General features: G+C 48.6%; 1 protein-coding gene and 1 pseudogene across 1 annotated transcript; one reads left to right on the top strand and one right to left on the bottom strand.

The window, feature by feature from the left end:
- Positions 1-1159: 1159 nt before the first annotated feature.
- LOC110304555 (phospholipid hydroperoxide glutathione peroxidase GPX4 pseudogene) lies at positions 1160-1977 on the bottom strand (annotated as a pseudogene).
- Positions 1978-7145: 5168 nt separating this feature from the next.
- Copz2 (coat protein complex I subunit zeta 2) lies at positions 7146-19133 on the top strand. The gene is made up of 9 exons (XM_021177339.3): positions 7146-7272; positions 7949-8017; positions 11162-11243; positions 11803-11894; positions 12321-12376; positions 12973-13050; positions 14691-14742; positions 15389-15427; positions 18793-19133. The coding sequence occupies exons 1-9, from the start codon at positions 7171-7173 to the stop codon at positions 18838-18840; spliced, it is 618 nt and encodes a 205-aa protein (XP_021032998.1). The 5' UTR covers positions 7146-7170; the 3' UTR covers positions 18841-19133.
- Positions 19134-27554: the final 8421 nt, after the last annotated feature.

Genomic DNA, 27554 nt, shown 5'->3' with positions numbered 1-27554 from the left:
CCCCAGGTCTTCTGTCCCTTCTTTGGAAGATCAATATACTCCCAGTATGGGTACCATGTACCAAACAGAGGCTAGGAAATGACTCGAACTTTTTGATGCTGTTCTTACACTGATGAGCTCAAACAAAACAAAACAAAACAAAACAACAACAACATTGTTACAAAACTATTAAGGCACTGAAAGAATCAAATCTTTTTTTTTCTTTTTTTAAAAAGATTTATTTATTTATGAATATGAGTACACACTGTAGCTGTACAGATTGTTGTGAGCTTTCATCTGGTTGTTGGGAATTGAATTTAGGACCTCTGCTCACTCCGGTAGACCCTGCTCGCTCTGGTCAACCCTGCTTGCTCCGGCCCAAAGATTTATTTATTATTGGGGCTGGAGAGATGGCTCAGTGGTTAAGAGCACTGACTGTTCTTCCAAAGGTCCTGAGTTCAAATCCCAGCAACCACATGGTGGCTCACAACCATCTGTAACGAGATCTGATGCCCTCTTCTGGTGTCTGAAGATAGCTACAGTGTACTTACATATAATAAATAAATAAATCTTTAAAAATATATCTCACATAAAAATTAAAAATTTTTAAAGATTTATTTATTTATTTATTATAAATAAGTACACTGTAGCTGTCCTCAGACACACCAGAAGAGGGCATCAGATCTCATTACAGGTGGTTGTGAGCCACCATGTGGTTGCTGGGATTTGAACTCTGGACCTTCTGAAGAGCAGTCAGTGCTCTTACCCACTGAGCCATGTCACCAGCCCAATCTTCTTTTTTTTTTTTCCTTAAGTTGTAAAATAACTCCTCTGTGTTTGGGGAGTCAGCTGGCATTCTCTCCAAACTTCTGGAACTGCTTCTGGTTCCTGGCAGCCTTGAACCTTGAACACAGGGAACTGTAGCCTCGCTCAGGGGCCTGCTCTCGGCCACTGGGATGGTGTTACCCATCTGCAGACCCATGAAGCAGGGGACAGGTGCGCAGACATGCTCTTGTAGTGCTTCTCAAAGCAACTGTAGTAGAGAAGTAACAGAGAGAGTCCCTGTGGGCAATTGTGGTCCTCCTCCTCCTCCTCAGCTTGGTCACCACACTGGGTGATCACCCGCACCTGGTGCAGATATTACCAGGATTGGGGCGTTTCTTTTCTTTTTTTTTTTTTTTTTTTTTTTTTTTTTTTCACATTTCTACATTTTATTCCCACAAGGCAGCCAGGGTGAAGCTCGAGCCCAGGGCCACAGGCCTCTGGACCTTCCTCCGGCAGGGATGCACGCCAGGTCCTCAGGACTGCCCCACCAGCAGGCTGGTTTTCAGGCAGACCTTCATGAGTGCCGGGGTGGAAGGCTCCAGGGGTCACAGGGCAGGGGGGCTCGGTGTGGGGGCACACACTTGTAGGGCTAGCTAGAGATAGCACGGCAGGTCCTTCTCTATCACCTGGGGCTCCTCCATGGGACCGTAGCGCTTCACCACGCAGCCATTCTTATCAATGAGAAACTTGGTAAAGTTCCATTTGATGGCATTTCCCAGCATGCCCCTGCCCTTGGGCTGGACTTTCATCCATTTCCACAGTGGGTGGGCATCGTCCCCATTTACACAGATCTTGCTGTACATGTCAAACTTGACGTTGTAGCCGGCTGCAAACTCCTTGATTTCTTGATTACTTCCTGGCTCCTGCCTCCCAAACTGGTTGCAGGGGAAGGCCAGGATTCGTAAACCACACTCAGCATATCGGGCATGCAGATCGACTAGCTGAGTGTAGTTTACGTCGGTTTTGCCTCATTGCGAGGCCACGTTGGTGACGATGCACACGAAACCCCTGTACTTTTCCAGGCAGACCATGTGCCCGTCGATGTCCTTAGCTGAGAATTCGTGCATGGAGCGTGCACAGCGCCAATCATCGCGGGATGCACACATGGTGCCTGCCAGACCAGGCGCAGCCAGAGCCCCGCACAGCAGTGCTGGCTTAAGTAAGCGGCTCAGACGGCCCGTTTCTTTTCTATAGAGGTGCCCTCCATGGATTCTTTGAATATCTGGAAGCCTGCACTGATGTTCTTGTAGTATGAAGGAGGGGGCTTGTTCTTGTCTGTTTCTCCCAGCCAAACCCTCTTCTTGTTTTGAAAGCATCCTGGGATGCTTTCGCTAAACATGCTCGGCCAGCATATCCACAGCCTTCCCTGCAGCCTGAGAAAAAGCCAAATCAATTGTATTGACCTAGCCAGCTCAGTCAATAGGAGTGAGGACTAAAAAGACAAAAGACAATTAGACAACGTCGTAGCATGACCCCAGCCAGTTCTGAGGCTGAGGCGGGTTTATTTTTTTTTTTCCAACCTGCTTTTATACCATTTTAATTACATGCAAGTAATCAGGCCAAGCAGTGCAATAAACACAAATAGTCAAGGAACAAGCAAGGCAATAAACAACATCCTGTGATCACTGTTTCTAAGGTCTTATTAGGATGACCAAGATATGAGCCTACTTCCTTGTCCTAGTCTAAAGTCATACTCTTGCCGGAAGCCTACTTCCCCGTTCTAGCCTAAAATCAGATTCCTGCCTGAGCTTACTTCCTTGTCATGGCCCAAGGTCAAATTTGTGCCTGAAGCCCACTTCCTTGTCCTGGCCCAATGTCAGATTCCTGCCAAGCAGCCCCCAAAGCTCTCCACATTGTATAATATATCCATCCGGCATGACCACCATGATTCTCATGATTTAGAATCCAGACAAAGTGCCCAAAGACTGGGTCCCCACCACGCACGTGATGCAGCATATATATGTTGACTAATCGTCTGCGAAGAAGACATGGTCACACTTTCAAGGAAAGGGTACTGGGGTGTCTTGCTAGCTCACTGTTACTTTTTTCTGTCCTGAGTTCAAGTCTTTTTTTTTTTTTTTGAGATTTATTTATTTATTACATGTAAGTACACTGTAGCTGTCCTCAGACATCTCAGAAGAGGGCATCAGAGCTCATTACAGATGGTTGTGAGCCATCATGTGGTTGCTGGGATTTGAATTCACGACCTTCGGAAGAGCAGTCGGGGCTCTTAACCGCTGAGCCATCTCTCCAGCCCCAAGTTCAAGTCTTACATGTTTGTTTAGTCGGATAATTGTTGAAACATTTATTTATTGTGTATATGCATCTGTGTGTGCATGCCTCAGGCATGTCTTTAATCCTCGTGCTTGCTCTTGGACTCGGGTAGGGACTGAGGCACATATCTTACATACCAAAGCAGGTTTTCAGGCTGGCGAGATGGCTCAGTGGGTAAGAGCACTGACTGCTCTTCTGAAGGTCCTGAGTTCAAATCCCAGAAACCACATGGTGGCTCACAACCACCCATAATGAGATCGGACACCCTCTTCTGGTGTGTCTGAAGTCAGCTACAGTGTACTTATGTATAATAATAAAATCTTTGGGACAGAGCAAGTGGGGCCAACTGGAGTGAACAGAGGTCCTAAAAATTTAATCCCCAACAACCACACTGTGGCTCACAACCATCTGAACAGCTACAGTGTACTTACATACACAAAATAAATAAATCTTAAAAAAAAAAAAAAGGGCAGGTTCTCCCAGCATCCCTCAGTCCCTACCTGGCATTCCCTGCATCCAACCCAGTACCTTCCAGCCCAGAGGTTGGCCTACCCTTCCCCCAGAGGCTCCTCCCTATATAAGCCAGACATTTTGCGCACTCTCTTCTCTTCTCTTCTCTTCTCTTCTCTTCTCTTCTCTTCTCTTCTCTTCTCTTCTCTTCTCTTCTCTCCTCTCCTCTCCTCTCCTCTCCTCTCCTCTCCTCTCCTCTCCTCTCCTCTCCTCTCCTCTCCTCTCCTCTCCTCTCCTCTCCTCTCCTCTCTTCTTCTTCTTCTTCTTCTTCTTCTTCTTCTTCTTCTTCTTCTTCTTCTTCTTCTTCTTCTTCTTCTTCTTCCTCCTCCTCTCTCTCTCTCTCTCTCTCTCTCTCTCTCTCTCTCTCTCTCTCTGCAGGCACACACCCTTTCTCTGCCTCCCCCAATGCCCCTGGCCTCAACCCTTTGGGCCAGTGACCTGGCTTGAGAGCAACTTCCCAACAAACCTGCCTTTAATATATTCTAATCTGGCTTGAATTGACTCATTTCACTGGCTGAGAAATAACCTCTCACCCAGTACTTAGGAGGCCAAGGCAGGAGGATTTCTTTAAATTCGAGGCCAAGTTCCAGGAGAACAAGGGCTACACAGAGAAATCCCAATTTGAAAAACAAACAAACAAACAAAAGGAAAAAAGAAAGAAGCTTTGGGGCTGGAGAGACGGCTTGGTTAAGAGCAGTGTCTGCTCTTCCAGAGGACCCAGCACCCACATGGCAGCTCACACCTATTACAGTTATTTTATGGGATAGCTTGCGCTCCACTCTATCCCACATAGCTCCTGAGTAAAAGCCACAAGCTGTTTGCCCTCTACTGGGCAGATTCTGAGCTATTCTACCCTACATCCCAGCCATCAGCTCTGCGTTCCTTGCTGTTTGAGTCTCTCTCAGCTAGCTCTGCCCCATGTGTGTCCTCGGGGAGAATTTCTCCTGGCCACATACATGCTCCTGGTCCATCCTGTTCTCATGGCTACCTCCTCCTCTCTCCCCCTTCTCTGTTCCCTTCTCATGTTCTCTCTGAAGACCCTCACTCAATCCTAAGTCCCGCCTTCCTTTCCTTTCTGACCAGTCATAAGCTCCAGCCGTTTATTGACCAATCAGGGACTATTGGGGAACATTCTTTACAGCACATAGGTTAGTACAGTGCCCTGAGATCAGGTTACAGTCTGGATAGGGGTGCAGAACTCAGCTTCTGAATACACAGCATACAAGACTAACCCCAACACACATCGGTCTGTAACTCTTGTGGCACTCCTCTGACACTTTCACATAGATATACATGCAGACAAAACACCAATGCACATAAAATTAAAATAATTTATATATTGTAGTCAGAAGACTAATTAGTTCTTCCTCCTACCATGTCCATTCTGGGGATTAAACTCAGGCCAGAAAGAAAGTGTGGCAACAGACTGCAGTGGTGAGAGCCAGCAAGTGAGAAAGAGTAACCAGCAGAGCAGCCTTTCGATGAGTAATTATATTATTATTATTATTATTATTATATCATCACTGAAACTCTATAGACCAGGCTGGCCTTGAACTGCCTGCCTCTGCCTCCCAAGTGCTGGGACTAAAGGTGTATACCTATACCACACCACACCCAGATTATTATTATTATTTATTGAAACAGGCTCTCCCTATGCAGCCCTAGCTAGCCTAGAACTTGCTGTGTAGACCAAGTTGGCTTCAAACTCACAGAGGTACACCTGTTTCTGCCTCCTAAATGCTGGGATTAAAGGCAGGCACCACCCTCCCCAGCAAAGTTTGTTTTTTTGTTTGCTTGCTTGCTTGCTTTTGTGTGTGCTGGCTTCTCCATATGTGCACCACATGTATGTGCACCACATGTGTGGAATGCCCAGGGAAGCTAGAAAAGGGTGTCAGATCCCCCTGGAACCAGAGTTACAGGTAGGTGTGGGAACTGAACTCAGGTCTCCTGCAAGAACAGTGTTCACTCTTGACTATGGAGCTGTCTCTCCAGTCCCCTTGGTTAGGATATTCAAGATGAAACTTTCAAGCCACCAAGATCACTCGGTAGATAAACGCACTTGCCACCAAGCCAGACAATGTAAATCCAACTCCCAGGACCTAGAAGGTAGACGGAGAGAAGTGACCCTGTAAGCTGTCCTCTGATCGCCATGTGAGCCCTGTGGCACTCCCTCCCCTCATCAATAATTAGTAAGTAAAATAAAAGCGTAAACAAAAGGATCAGTAAGAGTAATTGTTAAAAACAAAAAAAGGTGAAGTTGGAAAGAGAAAGGCTTGAGGTCTTAAGCAGAAGGAAGTCTGGTGTGAGCGACTGTGATGTTTTACACTGAGGCCGTCAAGAGCAGAATGGGAAAACCTGTGCTGTCCCAAGCCTGGGAACCCTCCTACCCAACTAATTAGCCCAACCAGCTTGAAAAGGTCACATGAAGTCTGACTCCTCTCAATGGGTATGTCTGAAAACGCCTCCCTAGACACGGTGACTTCTGACATACAATGAGAGTGCTGGCTCAAGTATAAGACACATCTGTCAGTGTTGTGAATGGCTGGCTGCCCAAGCACCAGTAACTACCTCACTGTATGTGGTCATACTCTGGCCAGGTTAGTCCACAGGCTCAAGCTGGACTTCAGGTGTGTGGTGACCCTACTGGCCTCATCCACCCCTGGGTCTTGAAACATGTCTGGTGGAGGTGTCCTTCAGCCCACAGTTCTTTTCCCCGGGTAGTATGAGGGGAAGTGGAGAACTCTTCTGCGTGGAGAGGTTTCACTGACAGGCTCTGTCTTGAGATCAAAAAGGTGACTTGAGGAGCTGGAGAGATGGCTCAATGGTTAAGAGCACTGGCTGCTCTTCCAGAAGTCCTAAATTCTATTCCCAGCAACCACATGGTGGCTCACAACTATCTATAATGGGATCTGATGCCCTCTTCTGGTGTGTCTGAAGACAGCTACAGTGTACTCACATAAAATAAAATTAAAAAATTTAAATCTCAAAAATTAAAAAAAGAGTTCTTCAGCACTCGGGAGGCAGAGGCAGGTGGATTTCTGAGTTCGAGGCCAGCTTGGTCTACAAAGTGAGTTCCAGGACAGTCAGGGCTACACAGAGAAACCCTGTCTCGAAAAACCAAAAGAGAGAGAGAGAGAGAGAGAGAGAGAGAGAGTGAGAGAGAGTTCTTTTTTTAAAAAAGTTACTTGAACTATTTGTCCCAATGATACCTACTAGGAGGTCCTGAGGAGAAAGTGAACCTAAACTGAGATTTGGGCTGTCCCAGGACAGCCACATGGAGACCTCTGTGCACCAAAGCCACAGGCGCCCTAGGCCAGAAGAGGCAGTACGGGGGAAGAAAAGAGTAAGCTCTGGTTCACCTGAAAGACTGGGAGGTGCACAGAGGAGCCCAGAGGGAAGAATCTAAGTAGGGAAGAATCCAAGTAGGGAGAGGTTCTGCGACGACGTGGGGGTCGGGCAGGAAGCTCGCCCAGAGAGAGGGGACGCACACAGAGGCCAGCCACGCAGGACTGGGCGGAGGGGCGGCGTCGCGGGGGGCGGGCACGGGGCGGGGCGGCGCTGTCAGTGCAGGCAGCGAGCGGAATGCAGCGGCCGGAGGCCTGGCCACGTCCGCACCCGGGGGAGGGGGCCTCAGCCGCCCAAGCCGGGGGCGCAGCGCCGCCCACCCGAGCCACGGAACAGCGGGTAGGGAACACGGAGTGTGGGGTCCCGGGGCGGCAGGATGGGTGATCGGGGGCAACTGATTTGCCTCGGGCTCCTAAGCTGGGAACTTTGTGCCACCACTGCCCAACCCGGGAGAGGGAGCCCGGGCCCAGGAAGGGGAGAAAAAGTTTGTCCGGGAGCGCACGGGCGAGGAGGCCTGGCCTGAGTGGAGTGTCGCAGGAGGGACCGAAGTTCTGGGGAACTCGCTGCAGTCATAACCGACTTGGGTGGCCGGGATGGAAGCGAGATTCTGGCGGGACGAGGGAGGAGTGGGAGTGGCGAGGTGGTCTGGTTGGGTTCCCTTGCTCCAGGATGATGGCCGCGCGCATCTGGAACTGGGGGTCAGCTGGACACAAGAAGGCTCGTCGCCGCTGTTCCCCGGGCCTAGGTTCTGTGATACACTCCGACTTGGGCTCTGGAGCAGTCAGTGCATGACAGAACTTGGGCCCGGTAGGACTTTCTGCACCCAGCAGACTCAGCGCCCACTCCTCGGACCTGCAGTGGAACATCTGTCTGGGAGTGGAGTGGGCACCGGAAATGGTCCATGTGGCACTGGGTTGGGCTGGAACCAGCTGTGGACTGGGGATTAGCTGGTTCCATAGAGCCCTGACTCGGTGTCCACTTTGAGTCAGGGGTTCCTTTCCCTTGTCACTTTCAGGAACCTTCTCTCTACACCATCAAGGCTGTCTTCATCTTAGATAATGACGGGCGAAGGCTGCTGGCCAAGGTAACCCCTCCCCGCTGGAACCCCAAAGACAGTGCCATATGTCCAAGACAAGCAGTCCCCACCCAACCCATTTAACTCCACCTATAGGAGAAACTCTGCATTCTGGGTGGCAGAACAGCCCAGCTTAGATTCTCTAGAGGTCACTTTGTCCACACTATGCTTTATCAGTCTAACAGCGAGGGGCTGGGTGCATGAGTGGGGATCCCTTCGGTTTCTTTCTCATGTTCCCTGGCATGTCTTCTCCTTGTCCTTGTTCTGGCCAGCTGCATCCTTGGCGTGGGACGCTCCACCAAAGGGATCAGTGGATAGTTGAGCCTGGGACCTAGGGATCTGAGTTCCTAATCCGAGTAGACAAAGTCGCCTATGTGCTTTTGTATTTCAGCAAGGTAAACACGAAGGACTTAGCATAATAATGTAGCAGGATCAGGTGGGATTGGGGAGACCATCTAGTCTCCCTTTTTCACTTCACAGATGTAGAAAATGAAGTCTAGTGGCGCTAAGTAGGTTGCCTGAGGTCACAGGGTTAGTCTCACAATTGACACCAGGACTCAGGATTTAGATTTGAGGCTCAGGTAGTTTTCCTCAAACTCCCATTCAGTTATCTGGTATCCATCCTACATGGCCTGGGTGAGATGAGCTAAAACTACATTTGAAGCTAAGTTTCAGGGTAGACCAGATGACTCAGTGGGTAAGGATGCCAAACCTGACAGCTTGAGTTGGATCCTGAGTTCACATAGTTGAAAGAGGAGCAAATTCCTCTGGTTGTCCTCTAACCTCCATTCTTGCCCCTCTACAAAACACACACACACACACACACACACACACACACAATAAATAAATAAATAAATGTTTAAAAAAAAGAAAAAGGGGCTGGTGAGATGGCTCAGTGGGTAAGAGCACCCGACTGCTCTTCCGAAGGTCCAGAGTTCAAATCCCAGCAACCACATGGTGGCTCACAACCATCCTTAACGAGATCTGGTGCCCTCTTCTGGAGTGTCTGAAGACAGCTACAGTGTACTTACATATAATAAATAAATAAATCTAAAAAAAAAAAAAAGAAAAAGAAAAAGAAAACACTATAGGAAGAAAGAAAAACGCCCTAAAATTCTGCTACCTTGAAGGCCAGACAATGGTGATTGCTTTAAATTCCAGCATTTGGGAGACAGAGATCAGGTGAATCTCTGTGAGTTTGAGGCCAGCCTGGAATACATAATAAGACCTGTTTCAAAAACAAACACAAAAACTCAATAGTAAATAAATAAATAAATAAATAAATAAATAAACAAGGGCTGGCGAGATGGCTCAGCTGGTAAGAGCACTGACTGCTCTTCCAAAGGTCCTGAGTTCAAATCCCAGCAACCACACTGTGGCTTACAACTACCAGTAATGAGATCTGATGTCTTCTTCTGTTGCATCTGAAGTCAGCTACAGTGCACTTATGTATAATAATAAATAAATCTTTTTTTAAAAATAAATAAATAAAATTCCTGCCATCAATGTAATTAACTGTAACAGTTGTTTTGTTGTTGTTGTTGTTGTTTTTTTTTTTTTTTTTTTTTTGGTTTTTCGAGACAGTGTTTCTCTGTATAGCCCTGGCTGTCCTGGAACTCACTTTGTAGACCAGGCTGGCCTCCAACTCAGAAATCCACCTGCCTCTGCCTATGCATGCAGGGATTAAAGGCATGCGCCACCACACCCGGCTACTACTTAAGTTTTGATTTGTGTTGTTTTGTGTTTTTGTTTGTGTGTGTGTGTTTTTTTTTCAAATATTTATTTATTATATGTAAGTACACTGTAGCTGTCTTCAGACACTCCAGAAGAGGGAGTCAGATCTCGTTACGGATGGTTGTGAGCCACCATGTGGTTGCTGGGATTTGAACTCTGGACCTTCAGAAGAGCAGTCGGGTGCTCTTACCCACTGAGCCATCTCACCAGCCCGTGTGTGTGGTTTTTGAGACAGGGTTTCTCTGTGTCGCCTTGGCCATCGTGGAACTCAGTCTGTAGACCTGGAACTCAGAGAGTAGCCTGCCTCTGCTTCCTGAGTGCTGGTGTTGACAGATGCCACCACAACCAGCCCCAGATTAATTTTGTTTGCCTGTTTTGTTTTTTTTGAAACAGGGGATTACTTTATAGCCAAAGTTGCCCAGGAACTTACTGTGTAGCCCAGGTTAGCCTGGAAGTCACACAGTGATCCTACCTCAGCCTCCCAAGTGCTGAGATTGCATTTGTGAGCCGTTGTTTTCTTTTTGAGACGGGGTCTCATGTAGTCAAGGTTGGCCTAGAACTCCTGATCTTCCTGCTTCTTCCTCCCAAGTGCTGGGATTGCAGGCATGTGGCACCACACCCAGCTATAACATCTAAATTAGTTATTAAATATGTTAAAGCCTTTTCAGTCTTCTTTAGCATTCAAATGAGCTTGTTCACCATTGTAGGAGACAGCAGCTAGACTACTAACTTGACTGCAGAATTGACTGTGGAATGCAAAGTTCACATGCAGAAATTTGAGCTGACCACACCTTGCTTCAGCAAATGGGCAGAAGTGGATTGGCACTGCCAAAGTTTCTGGGGCCTCCTTCTAGAAGGTCCTATCCTTGTTATGTATTAAGAAATTGAAGATGAAGCAGTGGTGGCGAACGCCTTTAATCCCAGCACTTGGGAGGCAGAGGCAGGTGAATTTCTGAGTTTGAGGCCAGCCTGGTCTACAAAGTGAGTTCCAGGACAGCCAGGGCTATACAGAGAAATCCTGTCTCGAAAAACAAGAAAACAAAAAAACAAACAAAAAGACAAAAAAAGAGATTTATTTATTTATTTTATGTGAGTACACTGTAGCTGTCTTCAGACACACCAGAAGAGGGCATCAGATCCCATGACAGATGGTTGTGAACCACCATGTGGTTGCTGGGAATTGAACTCAAGATCTCTGGAAGAGCAGTCAGTGCTCTTAAACACTGAGCCATCTCTCTAGCCAATTTCTCTACTTTCATTTCTCTTCGCTTGGAATTTGTTTATGGGGACCAAGGAGAAGATAGTGCCGGGAGGGAGGTGACAAAGAGGTGCAGCCTGGCCCCTGATGCTCCCTGCTAAGCCCTCTCCTGAGGCAGGAGCTAGCTCCATGCAATGGCTATTGCCTTCTCTTTCTCATAGTATTATGACGACACATTTCCCTCCGTGAAGGAGCAGATGGTTTTCGAGAAAAATGTCTTCAACAAGACCAGCCGCACCGAAAGTAAGGCCCACCCATCCTCCACAGAAGCTCTCAGATGACTGACCGCCAGTGTCTGTCATCTTCTCCATCTGGACACGTCTGTCCACATCTGTCTTTGTTGGCCTTCCACACTCATCGGCCACTGCCTTCTCCTCGGAGGCTCTTTGTTCTCCTCCCCAGCTGCGTTTCGCTCCCCTCTTTCAATCATCCCGGAACCTTCGCTCCCCACCCCGTTCATCCGCACCCCTCCTCTCAGCTGAGGAGGCCGACTGTGTGCCCCCTACACACACTTGGATCTGGTCCCAGGGCATTGCATGGATGGAGGGTGGAGGGGCGGGGCGGGGGGGGGGAGGTCAGCCTTAGGCTGGGTTTGTTGGCTCTTCAACAGGAGGTCTCTTCTCAAGACATAGCACATGGATTGGGACCAAGGATTCAGAGCAGCCTCCTGGTAATGGTAGTGTGGCCAGAGGTGCTTGAGAAAGGAAGTAGAAAACAAAGGAAGAGGCCTGGGGAAGCAGAGACCAGGCTAGCCCCAGGTTGGGGTTGGCGTGTGCTGATCTGAGAGCCTTTCCCCTTCCAGGTGAAATCGCATTTTTGGGGGGCATGACTATCGTCTACAAGAGCAGCATTGACATCTTCCTGTATGTGGTGGGATCTTCCTCTGAGAATGAGGTGAATTTCAGAGATTGAGTGACAAGAAGGGTCTGTCCTGGGCTGGAGGTGGGTTATGAAGGCTCACTGTTGGTACTAGCAATAGGTCTGGGGGTAGAAGGACAACCAGAATGGGTCTCATACACATCCGTAATGTTCCTTAGGTCCCTTGGGACCCAGAAATGAAATCTTCACACCTTCCATAGGGAGCTGTTGCTTCTTGCTGAGTGTATTTTGAGAAGGAGACACCCAGGGGATCATCACTCCAGTGTCCCCGCAGCCCAAACCTAGTTCCCCCTCTCAAATCAAAGAGTCACTAGCCTCCAGCCAAGCCCTCTCTGACGAGGGAATGCTTCCCGTCTGGCCCACACAGGGAGCTCAGAGGCCCGCTTTGGACCTCTCAGCCTCAGCTCTCTTCTTATCGTCCTCCCACTCCCTTCTCCTCAGCTGATGCTCATGTCTGTGCTTGCCTGCCTGTTTGACTCTCTGAGCCACATCTTAAGGTAAGTGAGACCCTCCGCACCCCAGGGCCCCAGCCCTCAGGGCCTTTCCCTTTGTCTCAGAGGAGAGGCTGTTTTGCCCTGCTGTCCTTCTGGAATCCCTGCAAGTCTTAGAACCAGAATGTCTTCAAGGCCCCTGACACCCATGATGCCCCCAGGCAGACCCATGCCCAGGGTATGATCAGATATTAAATCTCGAGACACTGACTTACCTGAGGTTACAAGTATTCGTGTCAACAAAAGTCCCCAACACAGGGAGAGGAAGGTTTTGTTACACATAGCCCACACTGACCTCCCCTCAGTCCCTCACAGTCTCCTGCGTGCTGGAATTATAGGTGTGTACCAACATGCCCCACTATACACAGTATTTTTACCTTTAAACTCAGAGTTGATTTTTCCCAAATCCCCAGTTACTGATACCTACCCAGGAACACAGTCTAGACAAACCAATCTAGGATAACCTTAGTCTATTCTGGCACCTCTCTGCTCCCACTGCCCAGGCCTTGCTCGAAGGGATGCTGGAGAGGAGCTGCCTCCCTTAGAGGGGGCATGGTTCCTCTTGGCTACCAGAAAGCTTAGGCTCTTGGGTCTGCCCTCAGGAAGAACGTGGAGAAACGCTGGTTGCTGGAGAACATGGACGGAGCCTTCTTGGTGCTGGATGAAACTGTCGACGGAGGGTGAGGAGGGGACTGGGAGAAGAGATGTTGGGAGCACCCTGGTCCAACACTATCTGGCCAATGCATGCACCCTTCTCCTACCTATTCCTAGTGGGCCTCTAACCTTTAACCCTTTTAGGGTAACCTTATTCTTACCTACTCGTGAGGACAGAGGGTGAAATCATTATTAGTCTAAGTCAAGTCAAATGGGAGAGTAGCCTGAGAGTCACCTACTGTGGGCCACCGATTAGGTCAAGTATGGGGAAGTGCAGGTTGATCTCCGATGCTGAGAAGGAATACAGATACCTGTCCCTTTCTGAGAGGACCTCAGAGAATCCTCCCCCAACACCAGCAAGATACATGGCATTATTCTCTGTGAGTCTACTTTCCTTGTCACTAAAATGGGAAAGAAAGGAAGCCAACAGGATGGTGAAGGTCCTACAAAATGGTGTGTATAGCCGGGCGTGGTGGCGCACGCCTTTAATCCCAACACTTGGGAGGCAGAGGCAGGCGGATTTCTGAGTTCGAGGCCAACCTGGTCTACAGAGTGAGTTCCAGGACAGCCAGGGCTATACAGAGAAACCCTGTCTCGAAAAAACAAAAAATAAATAAATAAATAAATAAAAATGGTGTGTATAAAGCCCATAGTTTTCCTTGGTAGTTGGGGGATTTTTTTTCCCCTTGGTAAATATTGTCTCTCATTAATATGCTAGCAGATACCTACATGATTGGGAGCCTTTTTGAGAACGGTTGGTTAGTAGAATCTCTTGGAGGAGGGGATAATAATCAGGGGAGAGAAAAATTCTGCCTCTGATAACAGAAACTTCTCGAGTGCCTTTCCCCCACCTGGCCTTCTTACCTCAGTGCTGGAGGCACAGGGATTACAGCATCTTTGAAACACCTGCCCATTTTATGGAGGAGGAAATAGAGGCTCAGAGATTCTAGTAGCTTATGGAAGAGCGCCCAGCAAGGGAATTAGCAGGGCCGAGTCAAAAACCGTGTGTGTGAGATGGTTCAGAGGCTACGCTCTCCTTGGCACGGTACCACACAACCTGAGAGCAGGGGCTTCTGGGAGGTCGGGGTCGGCGAATGCCTCGCTCCTCTTTCTGTTTGTATTTACTGCCTGCTGCTACTTGAGGTTATACTGATGCCTGGATTCTAAATGTAAGGAAGACCTGGTCCCTGCTCAAGCAGCGTCCGCTCATCTCCACTGGGCTTCCCTGATCTAGGTTCAGGTTTTTTGTTTGTTTTGTTTTTGACTTTTTTTTTTACTTATTTTTACCTTTGACTGCGTGGTCCACAGCACAAGTGTGGAGGTCAAAGGTAACTGCTCCAGTAAGTTCTTTCCTCCTACCACGTGGGCTCTGGGACTCCGTCTTGGTTTGTTAGGTTGGTGGCAAGCACCTTTAACGGTTGTGCCATCTCACAAGCCCCTCGGTTGAGCATTACCCAAAACTAGTCATGGAGGTGAACATGGTATAAAGTGTAGAAGGAGCAGAGCTGAGAGTCCCCATGGGAAGGAACAGATGTGACCTCAGGACCATCGATGGGAAAGGTTCCCCAGAGGAGAGACACTACAGGGTATATTAAAGAATGGAAAGTGGCTTGTCGCAGGGGGATCACATCACCAACTCACCCCCAAATTTTCTCTTATCTTGTAGTGTGATTCTGGAGAGCGACCCCCAGCAAGTGATCCAGAAAGTGAATTTTAGGGTAAGCCTTTGTGTACCCCATCGCCATCTTTCCCAGACTGTCTTTCCCGCCTTCCCTACTCTTGACCTTCCAGGGCACCAGGCTGTCAGGGCTCAGCTGATGGGAGCCCAGCTACTCAGACGTCTAAGAGGAAAGCTTCCAGTTCATTCTCCATAAAAACAAAACCAAAATAGCTCCTCCTCATCCTCTAATGAGAGGCTTGGATGGACGGACGAGTAACTGAGCTCTCAAAATGACTCTAGGGAGAGCCTTGGGACCTGGGCTGTGCTGGGGCTGTGGTACACTCTTCCAGTTGGCCTTTTTATGTCTGCAATCTGGGTGACACCTTTTCCCTACTTTATTTCCCTTCGTGCAAACAGAAGGGTCCCAGCTTTGTTAAGGGTGCCACTCAGTGGTAAACCACTTAGCTAGCATATGAGACCCTGGGTTTAATTCCTAGCAATGGAGGATGGGTTACGGGGTCGGGGTGGGGGGGTCCTGGCTTCCAAATGACAGGCTGCAGGACCTCTGTCTGCTAGGCAGGAATAACAGTGCAGTTCTGGATCATGTTAACTACCACACCCTCGCCCTGCCAGGCGAGGTCAGCTCTCTAGTTCAACAGCTCCTTTCTGCTCTGACTTGACTTTGTGATTCTCCTTTCCCGCAGACTGATGACAGTGGCCTAACAGAACAGAGTGTGGCCCAGGTAAGCCTCATGCATCTGCTTTGGCCAGAAACAGGCTAAAGGTCAGGGAGAGCCCAGTGCCCCAGGGGAGAGAGTCAGAGTTAGGAAACCAGAGGTGTGGGGCAAGGGATGAACTGGTGACTCAGAGCCAGCCATTGGAGGCTGCTGAGCTCTTGGCAACTGGGCAGTGAGAGCCTCCACGTTGCCTTGGGTAACAAGTAACCGGGGCATCTCCAGGGTAGCTCCTTTAGGGTAGGAGATGAGGTGAGCAGGCTCAGATCCTTCATATTCCCTCCAACCTGGATGGGTAATCCATGTGGGGACATGCTGGGATGGTTAAGGGCCTTATCACCTTATCATAAGATCTGAACTCATCACGTCTGCCCTTGGTAGCTTGGCTGTTGAAAAGAAGCCGACCACACAGCTGCACAGCCCTGAGATGCATGCAGAATACAGCGGTGCAGTGTGTGTGAGTGTGTGTGTGTGTGTGTGTGTCCATCCTGGTTACTATTAGCAGATTGATTCCCCAGCTTCACAGACTTCCTGATAGTCAAGCCTAATGGTTTGACCTCCTATGCTCTATCAGACTTACTCTGTTTCCAAGAAGTTTTCTTCCCTGGCTGGTATAAGCTAGTCCTAACGTGGCAGCCCTGCAGAGATGGGCCTGTGTCATCAGTGGGGAACACCAGATGTGAGACCCACTTCCCTACACTGTCCTCAGCACCCCACCTGCCCTGTGGCTCCCCATGTTTCCTCATGTTCTGCTGGGAAAGATGTGGCTGCGTGCTGGTTTTCAGAGTGGAAGTAGATTGGGAAGAGGCAGGAGTAGTGGCTCACACCTACAGTCTCAGCACTTGGGAGGTTGAGGCTGCATGATCTCAGGTTCAAGGCCAGCCTGAGCGACACTGTGAGTTTCCGTCTAGGCAGGGATGTAGCATGAGACTTTATATATAAAATAAAATAGCGTAAAATAAACCAACCTGGGCATGGTGACACACACCTGTAATCTCAGCACTTGGGAGGTGTACAGGAGGATTAATAGTTCAAAGTCCTATCAAGTTTGAAGCCAGAGTGATCTACATGAGAGCTTGTCTTAAAACAATAGTAATAAAGGGTCCATTGAGATGTCTCAGCAAGTAGAGGCACCTGCTTCCGAGCCTGACGGGCTGAGTCTGACCGAGATAAGAGAGCTGACCCCCTAAAAGTGTTTGCTGACCTCCACATAAACGCACAAAAGTAAATACATGATTAAACATTCTTTTCTTTTAAAATGTTCACTTATTTTATTTATATGAGTACACTGAAGCTGTCTTCAGACACACCAGAAGAGGGCATCAGATTCCATTACAGATGGTTGGGAGCCACCATGTGGTTGCTGGGAATTGAACTCAAGACCTTTGGAAGAGCAGCCAGTGCTCTTAACCACTGAGCCATCTCTCCAGCCCCATATTAAACATTCTAAAAGGGGAGTGTTGATGAGCAGAGCAGAGAAGAACAGCTGGGGAGGGCTAACTGCATGGCTCAGTGGTTAAGAGCACTCGCTGCCCTTGCAGAGGACCCAGGTTCAATTCCAAGCCTACACAAGGTGGCTCACAGCCATCTGTAACTCTACTTCTAGGGAATCCTGGTGTCTTCTGGCTTCTGCAGGCGCCAGGCACACATGTGGTAAGCAGACAGACAGACAGACAAAACACCTATGCACATACAAAGTTAAAGAGAAGAACACAAGCCGGGAGGGGTGGCGCATGCCTTTAATCCCAGCACTCCGGAGGCAGAGGCAGGTGGATTTCTGAGTTCGATACCAGCCTGGTCTACAGAGTGAGTTCCAGGACAGCCCAGGTAACACAGAAACCCTGTCTCGAAAAAACAAAAACAACAAAAAAAAAACAAAACAAAACAAAAAAAATTAAAAGAACACAGCTGGAATGGGTGTGGCTCCAGGCACTACACCGCATGGTGGGGCAGTGCATGCTCCTGATGCAGCGCTTCCAGTTTGGAGGCTGGGGCATCAAAACCAAACACAAGCCAGACAGTGGTAGAGCACTTTAATCCCAGCACTCAAGAGGCAGAGGCAGGTGAATTTCTAAGTTCGAGGCCAGCCTGTCCTGGGCTACAGAGCGAGTTCCAGGACAGCCAAGGCTACACAGAGAAACCCTGTCTCGAAAAACCAAAACCAAAACCAAACAAAACCACCACTACTACTCCCACCCCCCAGTATTCATTTGAGTCATCCTAAGCTTTTACTTTGCCAACAAAAACTGAATGGCAAGTTACTCAGCACCTCGAGGGCTCTCAGAGGAATAGAACTTACCTCGTAGAGTTATATTAATTAGATGATTGGCCATGCTGCCAAACCTGAGGATATAAGATGGATATTCAACCCTGTGCTCTCTCTCTCTCTCTCTCTCTCTCTCTCTCTCTCTCTCTCTCTCTCTCTCTCTCTCTCTCTTTCACACACACACACACACACACATACAACTAGATGAACCGGATCATGGATGGTTCTATGGATCATTCCATGGTAAGAGTCTAAAAATTAAGGTGTACATCTACAGGAAACAATTCCTCTTTTTCTAAATGAGCAACAAATAAAAACTGGTAGGGCCTTGTTATGTAGCCCAGGCTGGCCTTGAAGCCATTATCCTCCTGCCTCATATTCCCAGGGGCTGAAATTATAGGCACCACACATGAGGATTAGTGGAAATCTTAAATAAACACAAAGATTACAGGGACACAAAATGAAACGTGGAGAGAGGCTTCCTTAGGAGAGACTCAAGAACTTCACTGTCCCCAGCATGGAGGGAGATTCCAAGAGAGGGGGACATACACAGTGCAGGGTGGACATTTTGGAGGAGGCTTTATGCCCAGAGGTATCCAGAGTCCCCCCTCATGTGTTGGCATCACGTGTGCACATTGGCACAGATATGGGCACACACTGAACTGAGATGTTTTTTCTTGGCAGTAGGAGCACACACACACACACCTGACAGCTTTGTCACATCAGCAAATGGGATGGGGTGCTGAGAACACACCCCATCAAAGCCAGCATCACAAGTTTATTACGGTGTCAAGTATCTGAGCACAGGCGTGGTTGAGCCTGGGCCCAGTCTCTGCCTGCCTGATGGCGCGGTGAAGAGGCACTATTACTGTGGCCTGATATGGCTTTGGGGAGGCAGGGGCCACCGCCTCACCCACAGTTGGACAGGCTTGGGAGGTAGCCAGCTGGGGTTTGGCTGCAGCCCTCAGGACCTGCCCTAGCCTCCAAAGCCTCATCTCATTTAAGAAGAGGCAAGCTGCTGCCATCTAGTGACCAGGGCTCGAGAGGTGCCCTTGTCGACCTCCAATCACTGACATTCTCAAATCCCAACATCCTACTCTCACTTCAGGTTCTTCAGTCAGCCAAGGAACAGATTAAATGGTCGCTATTGAAATGAAGACCTTGGAATCAAGGCTCCTTCCCTAGAGAACTTTTGCCAGTCCCCGAGTAAGCCCCAAGATCTCAAGACGCAAGAGAGACCACTCTGCCTTCGCAGGCCTCTCTCAGAACTGATCCCTGAGGTCTCCTGCCAGGGATTCTGAGACGCAAAAGCTTGACCCCAGCTCCATCACCCCTGCTCAGCATCCTAACCTGGCCTTGGGGCCATGGGAACCAGCAAAGTTGCCTCCCCTCGGACCTCTGACATCCTCAGCCCTAGGCCTTAATAAACTTCCATTTTTTACCCCCAAAGACCTCCTTTCTTGACTTTGGAGTGTGTGTGTGTACGTGGGCGGGTACACAACACCTGTGAATGAGGTCGGAGTGGGTCAAGGGAAAGGGTTGTATTTAACACGAGGGGTGCAACACTGATACCCTGGTGTTGCATGAGTAGTTGAGCGGTTAAACACGACGGCGTGGCATGGTAAGAGTCATGACAGGAATAATATTCTTCCAGGAAAAGGAGAGTGAAGATGGCTTCCCCGTTTTGTCTGTGCAGTACCCACAGGGAGGCTCCGCTAGGGATTCCTTGAGTCGTTTTTTCCATTCTAGGCTCCAGAAAGGAAGGGAGTCAGGCTTACTCTGACAAACCGAGGAACTGTTTGGCTATTTTTCTTGGCGCGCCTGGGACCGCGGAATTCTTATCTTGGCATAGATCCTGGGTAGTGGAGCTCTATAATTTGCTGTCTCTATCTGGGGGCGAGGAGGCACCGAGTGGTGGCCACTGCGCGTGTGTACAGAGCATCCGTGTACCTACAAGGCGGCGAAGGACGGGGGTCGGGGGAGGGACGGACAGGGGTGTCTAGAGGGGCGACAGACGGAAGGAGATTCACGGCGACACATCTCAAGGATGGAGATGAATAAACTTTCTGAGCATCCCGAACCCCCTTCCTACCCTAGTCCCAGTCTCTGAACTTTCTCCCGGTTTATCTGTGACCCATACGCTTTCGGCGTCTCCACGCCGAGACTCTTCTTTGGCATCATGGGGTGTCATCTTCTTGGATCCCTTGAGGTTTTCAGCGGCTCCCACGCTCCGCCCCGGCCCCGCCTCTCACAGGAGCATCGCGCAGCAGGAAGCTCCGCCCCCTCACCACATCCGTGGTCCTAGAGCGCCACCTGGAGGGTACTACGGGCACGCCTCCGGGTCCTGGGCCTCCATAACTCCGCCCCTGAGGTGGAACCGACCCTCCTCCCGGTGTTTCTCACTGATCTCTGACACCAGCGCCAGTGCGTTGCCCTGGCAACCATCACGCGTGACTTCCCGCCACTTCTCTCCCAACGCAGAGCTTTTTGGCAGCCGCCGTAATAAAAATAGTGGTGAGCCTTGGATCTTAATAAAAGCCTGTCCCTGTGGTTGTCATTTCCAGGCCGTGAGTGTGGGAGATCAGCCTAGGTTGCGTGAGACACTATCTCAAAACAAAACAAAACAGATATTTATACTGAATTTGACTACGTCTGTAATTAGAGAACTCTACGAAGATACGGGGATGATAATCTACTCATTGTAAACGCTTACTATAGTGTCTTTCTAGAGTCGCTGTGCACACAGCCCAGAGTTGCAAAAAGGCAATCCTGAGAGAAGGGGAAGGTGGCACAATAAAATTGTGCAGTTCAGGGGCCAGTGTGGTGATGGGAAAGACGTTCTTTGGATTATTTCTCAAATATTCGGCCACCCGTAGCGCTTGGCTCCATCCATGGTGCCTAGGATGGAGCCAAGGCCCAGAGGAGTAAACTGCTTCCTGGCAACCGGGCCTGACCTGACTTGGTCCTGCAATTTCAGTTGTGCGAGGACGGGAATGGGAAGCATCAGGCTCCAGGAAGGCTGGCTCACGCAACTCTCTGAACTACACGATACTGTCCACATTCTATTAAGGGATACACCGAGACCCTGAAAGTTTCAAGTATACAAGTATACCGCAGCTTCCGCTCGATAGGGGATAGAAAACTCCTCCTTATACTACAATATCAGAATTCCTTACTCGCACTTGGTCCTCACAGGGTGTGAAACACACAAGCCTATAATCTCATCTCTTGAGAGGTGGAGGCTGGAGAATCAGAAGTTTAAAGTCATTTTCTAACTATTTACTGTGTTTGAGACCAACCTAGGCTACAGATGGTTAAGAGTAACAAGAAAGTGTTCCTTGGCTTGCTATGGCTAAAAGCTACTACCCTGATCCCATAGGGAGGGATTAGCAAAGCAGCGGCTGGGGGGTTGCGTTGAGCTCCCATCGTTGCGATGACCCCAAGTCTGCAGGTCCAGTCTTCTGGCTATGCGTCTCCCTGCACCCCTCGCTTTCTGCATCCAGGTGGAGCCGCCTAGACAGCAGGCCTGGCTGGCAGCCCGGCGCCTTGGCCGCTGCACCAGCTTTCCCGAGATGAGAGCCTCATCATCGCGGCCACTGGCCGGAGCCTGAGGGATTTCGGGAAGGGCGTCCGCAGTTCTGAGCCAGGGCTTGCCTTCCCGCGTCTGCCCACCTCTGGCATCCTTCCTTGTCTTGCCCCTCGGTGCCCTAAGGCACCCAGCAGCTTCCAAAAGTGTGCGGGAAAGGCTCCTTAGGGCCACTCTTTTCCCTGCAACAGAGTAAGAACCGGATCAGAAATCGAGACCTCAGGAACGTGGGCTCACCCAGCCCGAGGGCACAGGAGGAAATACAAACTCAAGAACTTGTTTTTTTTTTTTTTTTTTTTTGGTTTTTTGAGACAGGGTTTCTCTGTATAGCCCTGAGAACTTGTTAACTTATTACAGGGAAATGCCAGACACCCCCCCCCCCCCCCCCACACACACACACACACACGCACACGCACGCACGCACGCACGCTCCTCCTGCCTTCCTCCAATTGGCTGACCAGAAAGGCAGGGCATGTGGGATGTGGGATGGGTTCTCACCAGGACACTGATGGATGGCTCCGCGTGACTGGACCATTGCGGGCTGTCAGGAGGAGTGGTCGGCGACACCGGTGCTCTTCTCAGGGCCTCAAAGATTGGTGGAGCCAGCCAGGCCTGGAGAGAGGAATGGGCAGAGCAGTCCGCCCAAAGGTCCGAGTTTCTTTGCCCTCAACCTCTTTTGAAACTCACTGTGAAGCGATGTGCTTTCTAGAGGCTGAGACAGGAAGAGAGCCACGAATTTGATGCTATTCTGGACTACATAGCAAAACAGTGCCTATCTCAAAATAAGTAAAGCAGAACCTGTTATTAGATTATGGGGAGGAATTAGTTCTGAGCTCTTAGTACGGTAGAGCTCTTTAATGGGAACCCTGGCGAGGGGAATAATTTGCTGTGCACAACTCAGCTTCATTTTCCTCCCAATCTGGGTCAGTGTATTCACATGTTTAAGTGTCTGCGATGAGCCAGGCACAGGGAGGAACTAGGGACAGCAGTGGGGTTGGTATGGAGCCATAGAAGGGATTCCATTTAAGGGATATGTCAAGGTATACGCAGCTTTAAAAATCAGACTCTCAAGCTGGAGAGATGGCTCAGCCGTTAAGAGAACTGGCTGCTCTTCTGAAGGTCCTGAGCTCAATTCCCAGCAATCACGGGGTGGCTCACGACCATATATATTCCATATATAGATATATAACAGGATCCAATGTCCTCTTCTGTTATGCAGCCACATTCAAAGAGCACTCATATACTTTAAAAAAAAAAATCAAACCTTCTTTATCTGAGTATAATGGGAATTCAGGTTTAAAGCACAAGATGTGTGTGGTTTGGGGTTTTTTTTGGGGGGCGGGTGTTTGGTTTTGTTGTTGTTGTTTTTTGTTTCCGAGACAGGGTTTCTTTGTGTATCCCTGGCTGTCCTGGAACTCACTCTGTAGACCAGGCTGGCCTCGAACTCAGAAATCTGCCTGCCTCTGCCTCCCAAGTGCTGGGATTAAAGGCATGCACCACTACGCCAGGCTGTGTGTTCTTTTTAGTAAGTATTTTCAACAAAAAAGTTGAACAAGTGGTTGCCAAATTATATTCTCCCATCACTTGGATGGTCCTGTTTTAGTTTCCAATCTCTCCTTCATCTTAGATGAGAACCTAAGGAGGCAAGACTGGTTGTGAGGGGGTAGACCTTAGACATGCAGGTGAGTGTGGCCCCTCCCCTCCGCACAGGCTGCTCTGTGGGAAAAAAAAATGTATTGATCATAATACTAACTTTAAAATTTTTTTGGCCCTAGTAGGACGCTGGAGAGATAGCTCAGTACCAATTCCCAGCAACCACATGGTGGCTCACAACCATCTGTAATGGGATCCGATGCCCTCTTCTTGTGTGCATACAAATATGCACTCATATACATAAATAAATAAATAAATAAATATTTTTAAAAAGCATTTGGGGGGGGCAGGCTTGGTGCCACATGTCTATAGTCCCAGCACCCAGGCGGCAGAGTCATGTAGATCTCTATTAGTTCGAGGCCAACCTGGTCTACAAAGCCAGTCTAGGACAGCCAGGGCTACCCAGAGAAACCTGTCCTGAAAAAGAAACAAACAAACAAACAAACAAACAAATCTTTCAGAATGAATTTTTCCAACAGACATTTACTAACTGGCTATTCTGAGCTGGGCACTTTTACTGAATGCCAAAGGGAGCTTCTTCATTTATATTCATTAATGTTATTCTTATTGTTGTTGTTTTTGTTTTCAAGAAGAACAGGATCAACTGAAGACTCTCAAACAGTTAAAGGACTCAAGGACACAGTGCTTTATCCTAGGCTGAGCGATATAGAGAGATTTATAGATACGCTGCAACCGTCCAGTGGAAGGTGCACACTGGGTGTGTAGCCTAGGACTACTGAAAATTTGATCCTTTGTGTCCACTTCCCAAGTCCTGGGATTCTAGGTGTGAGCACGCCCTGTTTATTCAGGGGTAAGGATTGAACCTGGGGATTTGCGCATGCCCGAGCCAGCCAGCACTCTGCCGGTTCATCTTCATCTCCAGTCAGGTGACTTCACACCCATTAGCAGTCACTCCTTTTAAGTCCATGCTTTAACGTGCATTTATTAGATATTAGATATAGATATCCTCATACATAGCCATGTTTTAACTCCACTTCTTGCTCTATCCAAGATACCACAAATCTGATGTGGTAGAGTACTTTTTTTTTTAACTCCAGCACTTAAGAAGTAGAGGTAGGAGCCAGGCGTGGTAGCACACGCCTTTAATCCCAGCACTTGGGAGGCAGAGGCAGGCAGATTTCTGAGTTCGAGGCCAGCCTGGTCTACAAAGTGAGTTCCAGGACAGAAACCCTGTCTCAAAAAACAAAAAACAAACAAAAAAAAAAGTAGAGGTAGAGCCAGCTTGGTTTACAAAGTAGATTCAAAGCCAGTGGGGTAAACCTTGCTGGGGGGGGGGGGAGAAAAAAGGAAAAAGGAACATTTCTATTTTTGTTTGTTTAAATCTCTGTGAGTTTGAGACTACTCTGGTCTGCAGAGAAGTGGAGGTAGAAAGACCAGGGGTTCAAGGCCAGCCTCATCCACATAACAAATTTGAGGCCTACCTGGGCTACATGAAACTCTGTCTCCAAAATTCACAATAAATATGCAAGGGAGATAAACCAGCACTCCGAAGGTTTGTTTGTTTGCTTGCTTGCTTGTTTTTTTTTTTTTTTGGGGGGGGGGCAGTGTTAGCCACCAGACAGCTTGCAGTAATCAAGTCCATTCTGAAAGTCCGAAGCCTTGGTGGTTTTTTATTTTGTTTTTGTTTTGTTGTTTTAATGAACATACTGTCCCTGTCTTTACACACACCAGAGGAGAGCATCAGATCCCATTACAGATGGCTGTGAGTCACTCACTATGTGGTTGCTGGGAATTGAACTCAGGTCCTCTGGAAGAGCAGTCAGTGCTCTTCACCGCTGAGCCATCTCTCCAGCCCCCGGCTTGGTGTTTTTCAATGAATGAAACAGGGTTTCTGTCTATCATTCTGAAGGGACCACTTCACCATTGAGGACGAGCTGGATATTTTTATTTTTTTTTTTATTTTTTTATTTTTTTTGGTTTTTCGAGACAGGGTTTCTCTGTGTAGCCCTGGCTGTCCTGGCACTCACTTTGTAGACCAGGCTGGCCTCGAACTCAGAAATCCGCCTGCCTCTGCCTTCCGAGTGCTGGGATTAAAGGCGTGCGCCACCACGCCCGGCTGAGCTGGATATTTTTAAATTCTGGAAAGTATCTTTAAAACAATCAATTCAAAAGCCAGGTATAATGGTGCAGGTCTGTAATTTCAGCACTTGGGAGGCAGAGGCAGAGGCAGGCTGAACCACCGTGAGTTCGAGGCTAACCTGGTCTAGAGAGCGAGTCCCAGAACAGCCAGGGCTACATAGTGAGACCCTGTTTCAAAACAAAACAAAATAATTTCACCTATATCTTTATATTTATGTTCCTTGATCATCCATATAGTACCAATCTGAAAACAGGCACACATGCATGCATGCATACACACACACATACACACACCCCCTCCCTAAAGGAAAGAAACTGTAGCAAGAGAGAAAATCTGATTATATTTGGCCAGCATGGTTTATCTTCATCTGAACCCAGGATTTAGCTTGAAAGTATGAGGGCAAGCCGGGCGTGGTGGCACACGCCTTTAATCCCAGCACTTGGGAGGCAGAGGCAGGTGGATTTCTGACTTCGAGGCCAGCCTGGTTACAGAGTGAGTTCCAGGACAGCCAGGGCTACACAGAAAAACCCTGTCTCGAAAAACCAGAAGAAGAAGAAGAAGAAGAAGAAGAAGAAGAAGAAGAAGAAGAAGAAGAAGAAGAAGAAGAAGAAGAAGAAGAAGAAGAAGAAGAAGAAGAAAGTATGAGGGCTTGGGGCTGAAGCCTGCTTAGCACATGTGAGGATTTTTGTATGCCCCCAGCATAGAAAATTCTCTAGACATCCCCAAAAGGATGCGCCTGCTTCCTTCCAGACAGCAGCCTCTTAGTGAACGTGAGGGAGCCTTGGTGGGTGTGTGGAGAACACAAGAGGTAGGTAATTGATTAGTAGAGACTTGCCACAATTGTTTCTCTTTTTTTTTTTTTTTTTTTTTTTTTTTTTTTTTTTTTGGTTTTTCGAGACAGGGTTTCTCTGTATAGCCCTGGCTGTCCTGGAACTCACTCTGTAGACCAGGCTGGCCTCGAACTCAGAAATCCGCCTGCCTCTGCCTCCCGAGTGCTGGGATTAAAGGCGTGCGCCACCACGCCCGGCGACAATTGTTTCTCAACCTCCGTGAGGTGGAGGGCCACCCATCCGCACCACTCTGAGGTTACTCCCTGTGGCTGGATGCCTGGCAGGCTCCTGGAACATCCCCTTCCAGAAGATGGTAGGGAAATCTAAGAATTTGGAACTTGGAGAAGTAGACAGTGCAAAAACCAAAAATCGCAAACTGTCTCCGTGGGCCTGCGAAATGGCTCAGTGAATGGAAGGGCTTGTGGAATAGGCTTTATGACATGACATGAGTTCTATGTTCAGAACCCACAGACGAAGGATAGAGCTGACTTTCGAAAATTGTCCTCTGACGCCATGACATCTTCATGAATGAGTGTGCACACACTAGTAAAGATGATGATAATAATAACAACAACAACAGCAGCAGCAGCAGCAGCAACAACAACAACACAGCAACAATAGTGTCATCTTGCTCCATATCCTCACCCATCTTAGTGTTCCAGGAATGGAAGTCAAAAATCTGAGGCCCTCAGGTTTTCCCAGAAGGTGGCGCTATAAGACAAGCGCCATTTACAGCCTCCTTGGCTAGGCTGTGATCAAGCATCTGGTCTAAGGGACCTTTCTCTGGGCAGGGGCTGAGCATTGGAACCCATTCCTAGAGATAGCCTAGAAGCCCCAGGTAAATACCACAGGGGTCTTACACTAAGACAGAACCTGGCACAGCTGTGTGCAGAAAAAACGGCCTGATACAAAGAACTCAAGAAAACCAGACCTTCCCCTCCAGCTCTGGCGATCCCACTCTTTCTCTTGGGTAGCGCCAGGCTGGAACAGTAGCCAAGAAATTCCCACGCTCGATAGAGTTTATACTGCAAGGCAGAAAAGGTGCTGTAGTGACGCCGGGAGAACAAGCCTGGGGCCCTCAGGAGATGAACGTGAAGCCTGAACTCTGACCCATCCGATGCCACACAGCTAACAAGGAACAGAGCCTGCGCAGGAATGATGGTGTGCCTGGTCACCACCTCTCTCTCACTTGATTTTTGAGACAGAATCTCTCTATGTAGCCCAAGCTGGTCTTGAACTCACAATCCCCCTGCCTCCACTTCCTCAGTGCTGATGATTACAGCAATATGCTAGCAGGGTTTTTTTCTTTCTTTTTTAAAAGATTTATGCTGGGCAGTGGTGGTGCACGCCTTTAATCCCAGCACTTGAGAGACAGAGGCAGGAGGATTTCTAAGTTTGAGGCCAGCCTGGTCTACAGAGTGAGACAGGACAACCAGGACTATACAGAGAAACCCTGTCTCAAAAAACCCCAATAATAATAATAATAATAATAATAGTAATAAGTATAAAAAGATTTATTTATGTATATAAGTACACTGTAGCTGTCTTCAGACACACCAGAAGAGGGTATTGGATCCCATTACAGATGGTTGTAAGCTACCATGTGGTTGCTGGGAATTGAACTTAGGACCTCTGGAAGAACACTCAGTGCTCTTAACTGCTGAGCCATCTTTCCAGCCCTTGCTTGCCTTTTTTGTTTT

The sequence above is a fragment of the Mus caroli genome, unplaced genomic scaffold (assembly GCF_978045245.1).
Source record: "Mus caroli unplaced genomic scaffold, Mus_caroli_1 scaffold_13, whole genome shotgun sequence".
Lineage (NCBI taxonomy): Eukaryota > Metazoa > Chordata > Mammalia > Rodentia > Muridae > Mus > Mus caroli.
This window is presented reverse-complemented; position numbering and strand designations above follow the sequence as displayed.

Bases quoted from the DNA above. Each gene is read 5' to 3' on its own strand.
- Copz2 (XM_021177339.3), top strand. From the start codon at position 7,171: ATGCAGCGGCCGGAGGCCTGGCCACGTCCGCACCCGGGGGAGGGGGCC. The intron at 8,018-11,161 runs GTAACCCCTCCC...TCTTTCTCATAG, and splicing joins GGCGAAGGCTGCTGGCCAAG to TATTATGACGACACATTTCC. The intron at 14,743-15,388 runs GTAAGCCTTTGT...CCTTTCCCGCAG, and splicing joins TCCAGAAAGTGAATTTTAGG to ACTGATGACAGTGGCCTAAC.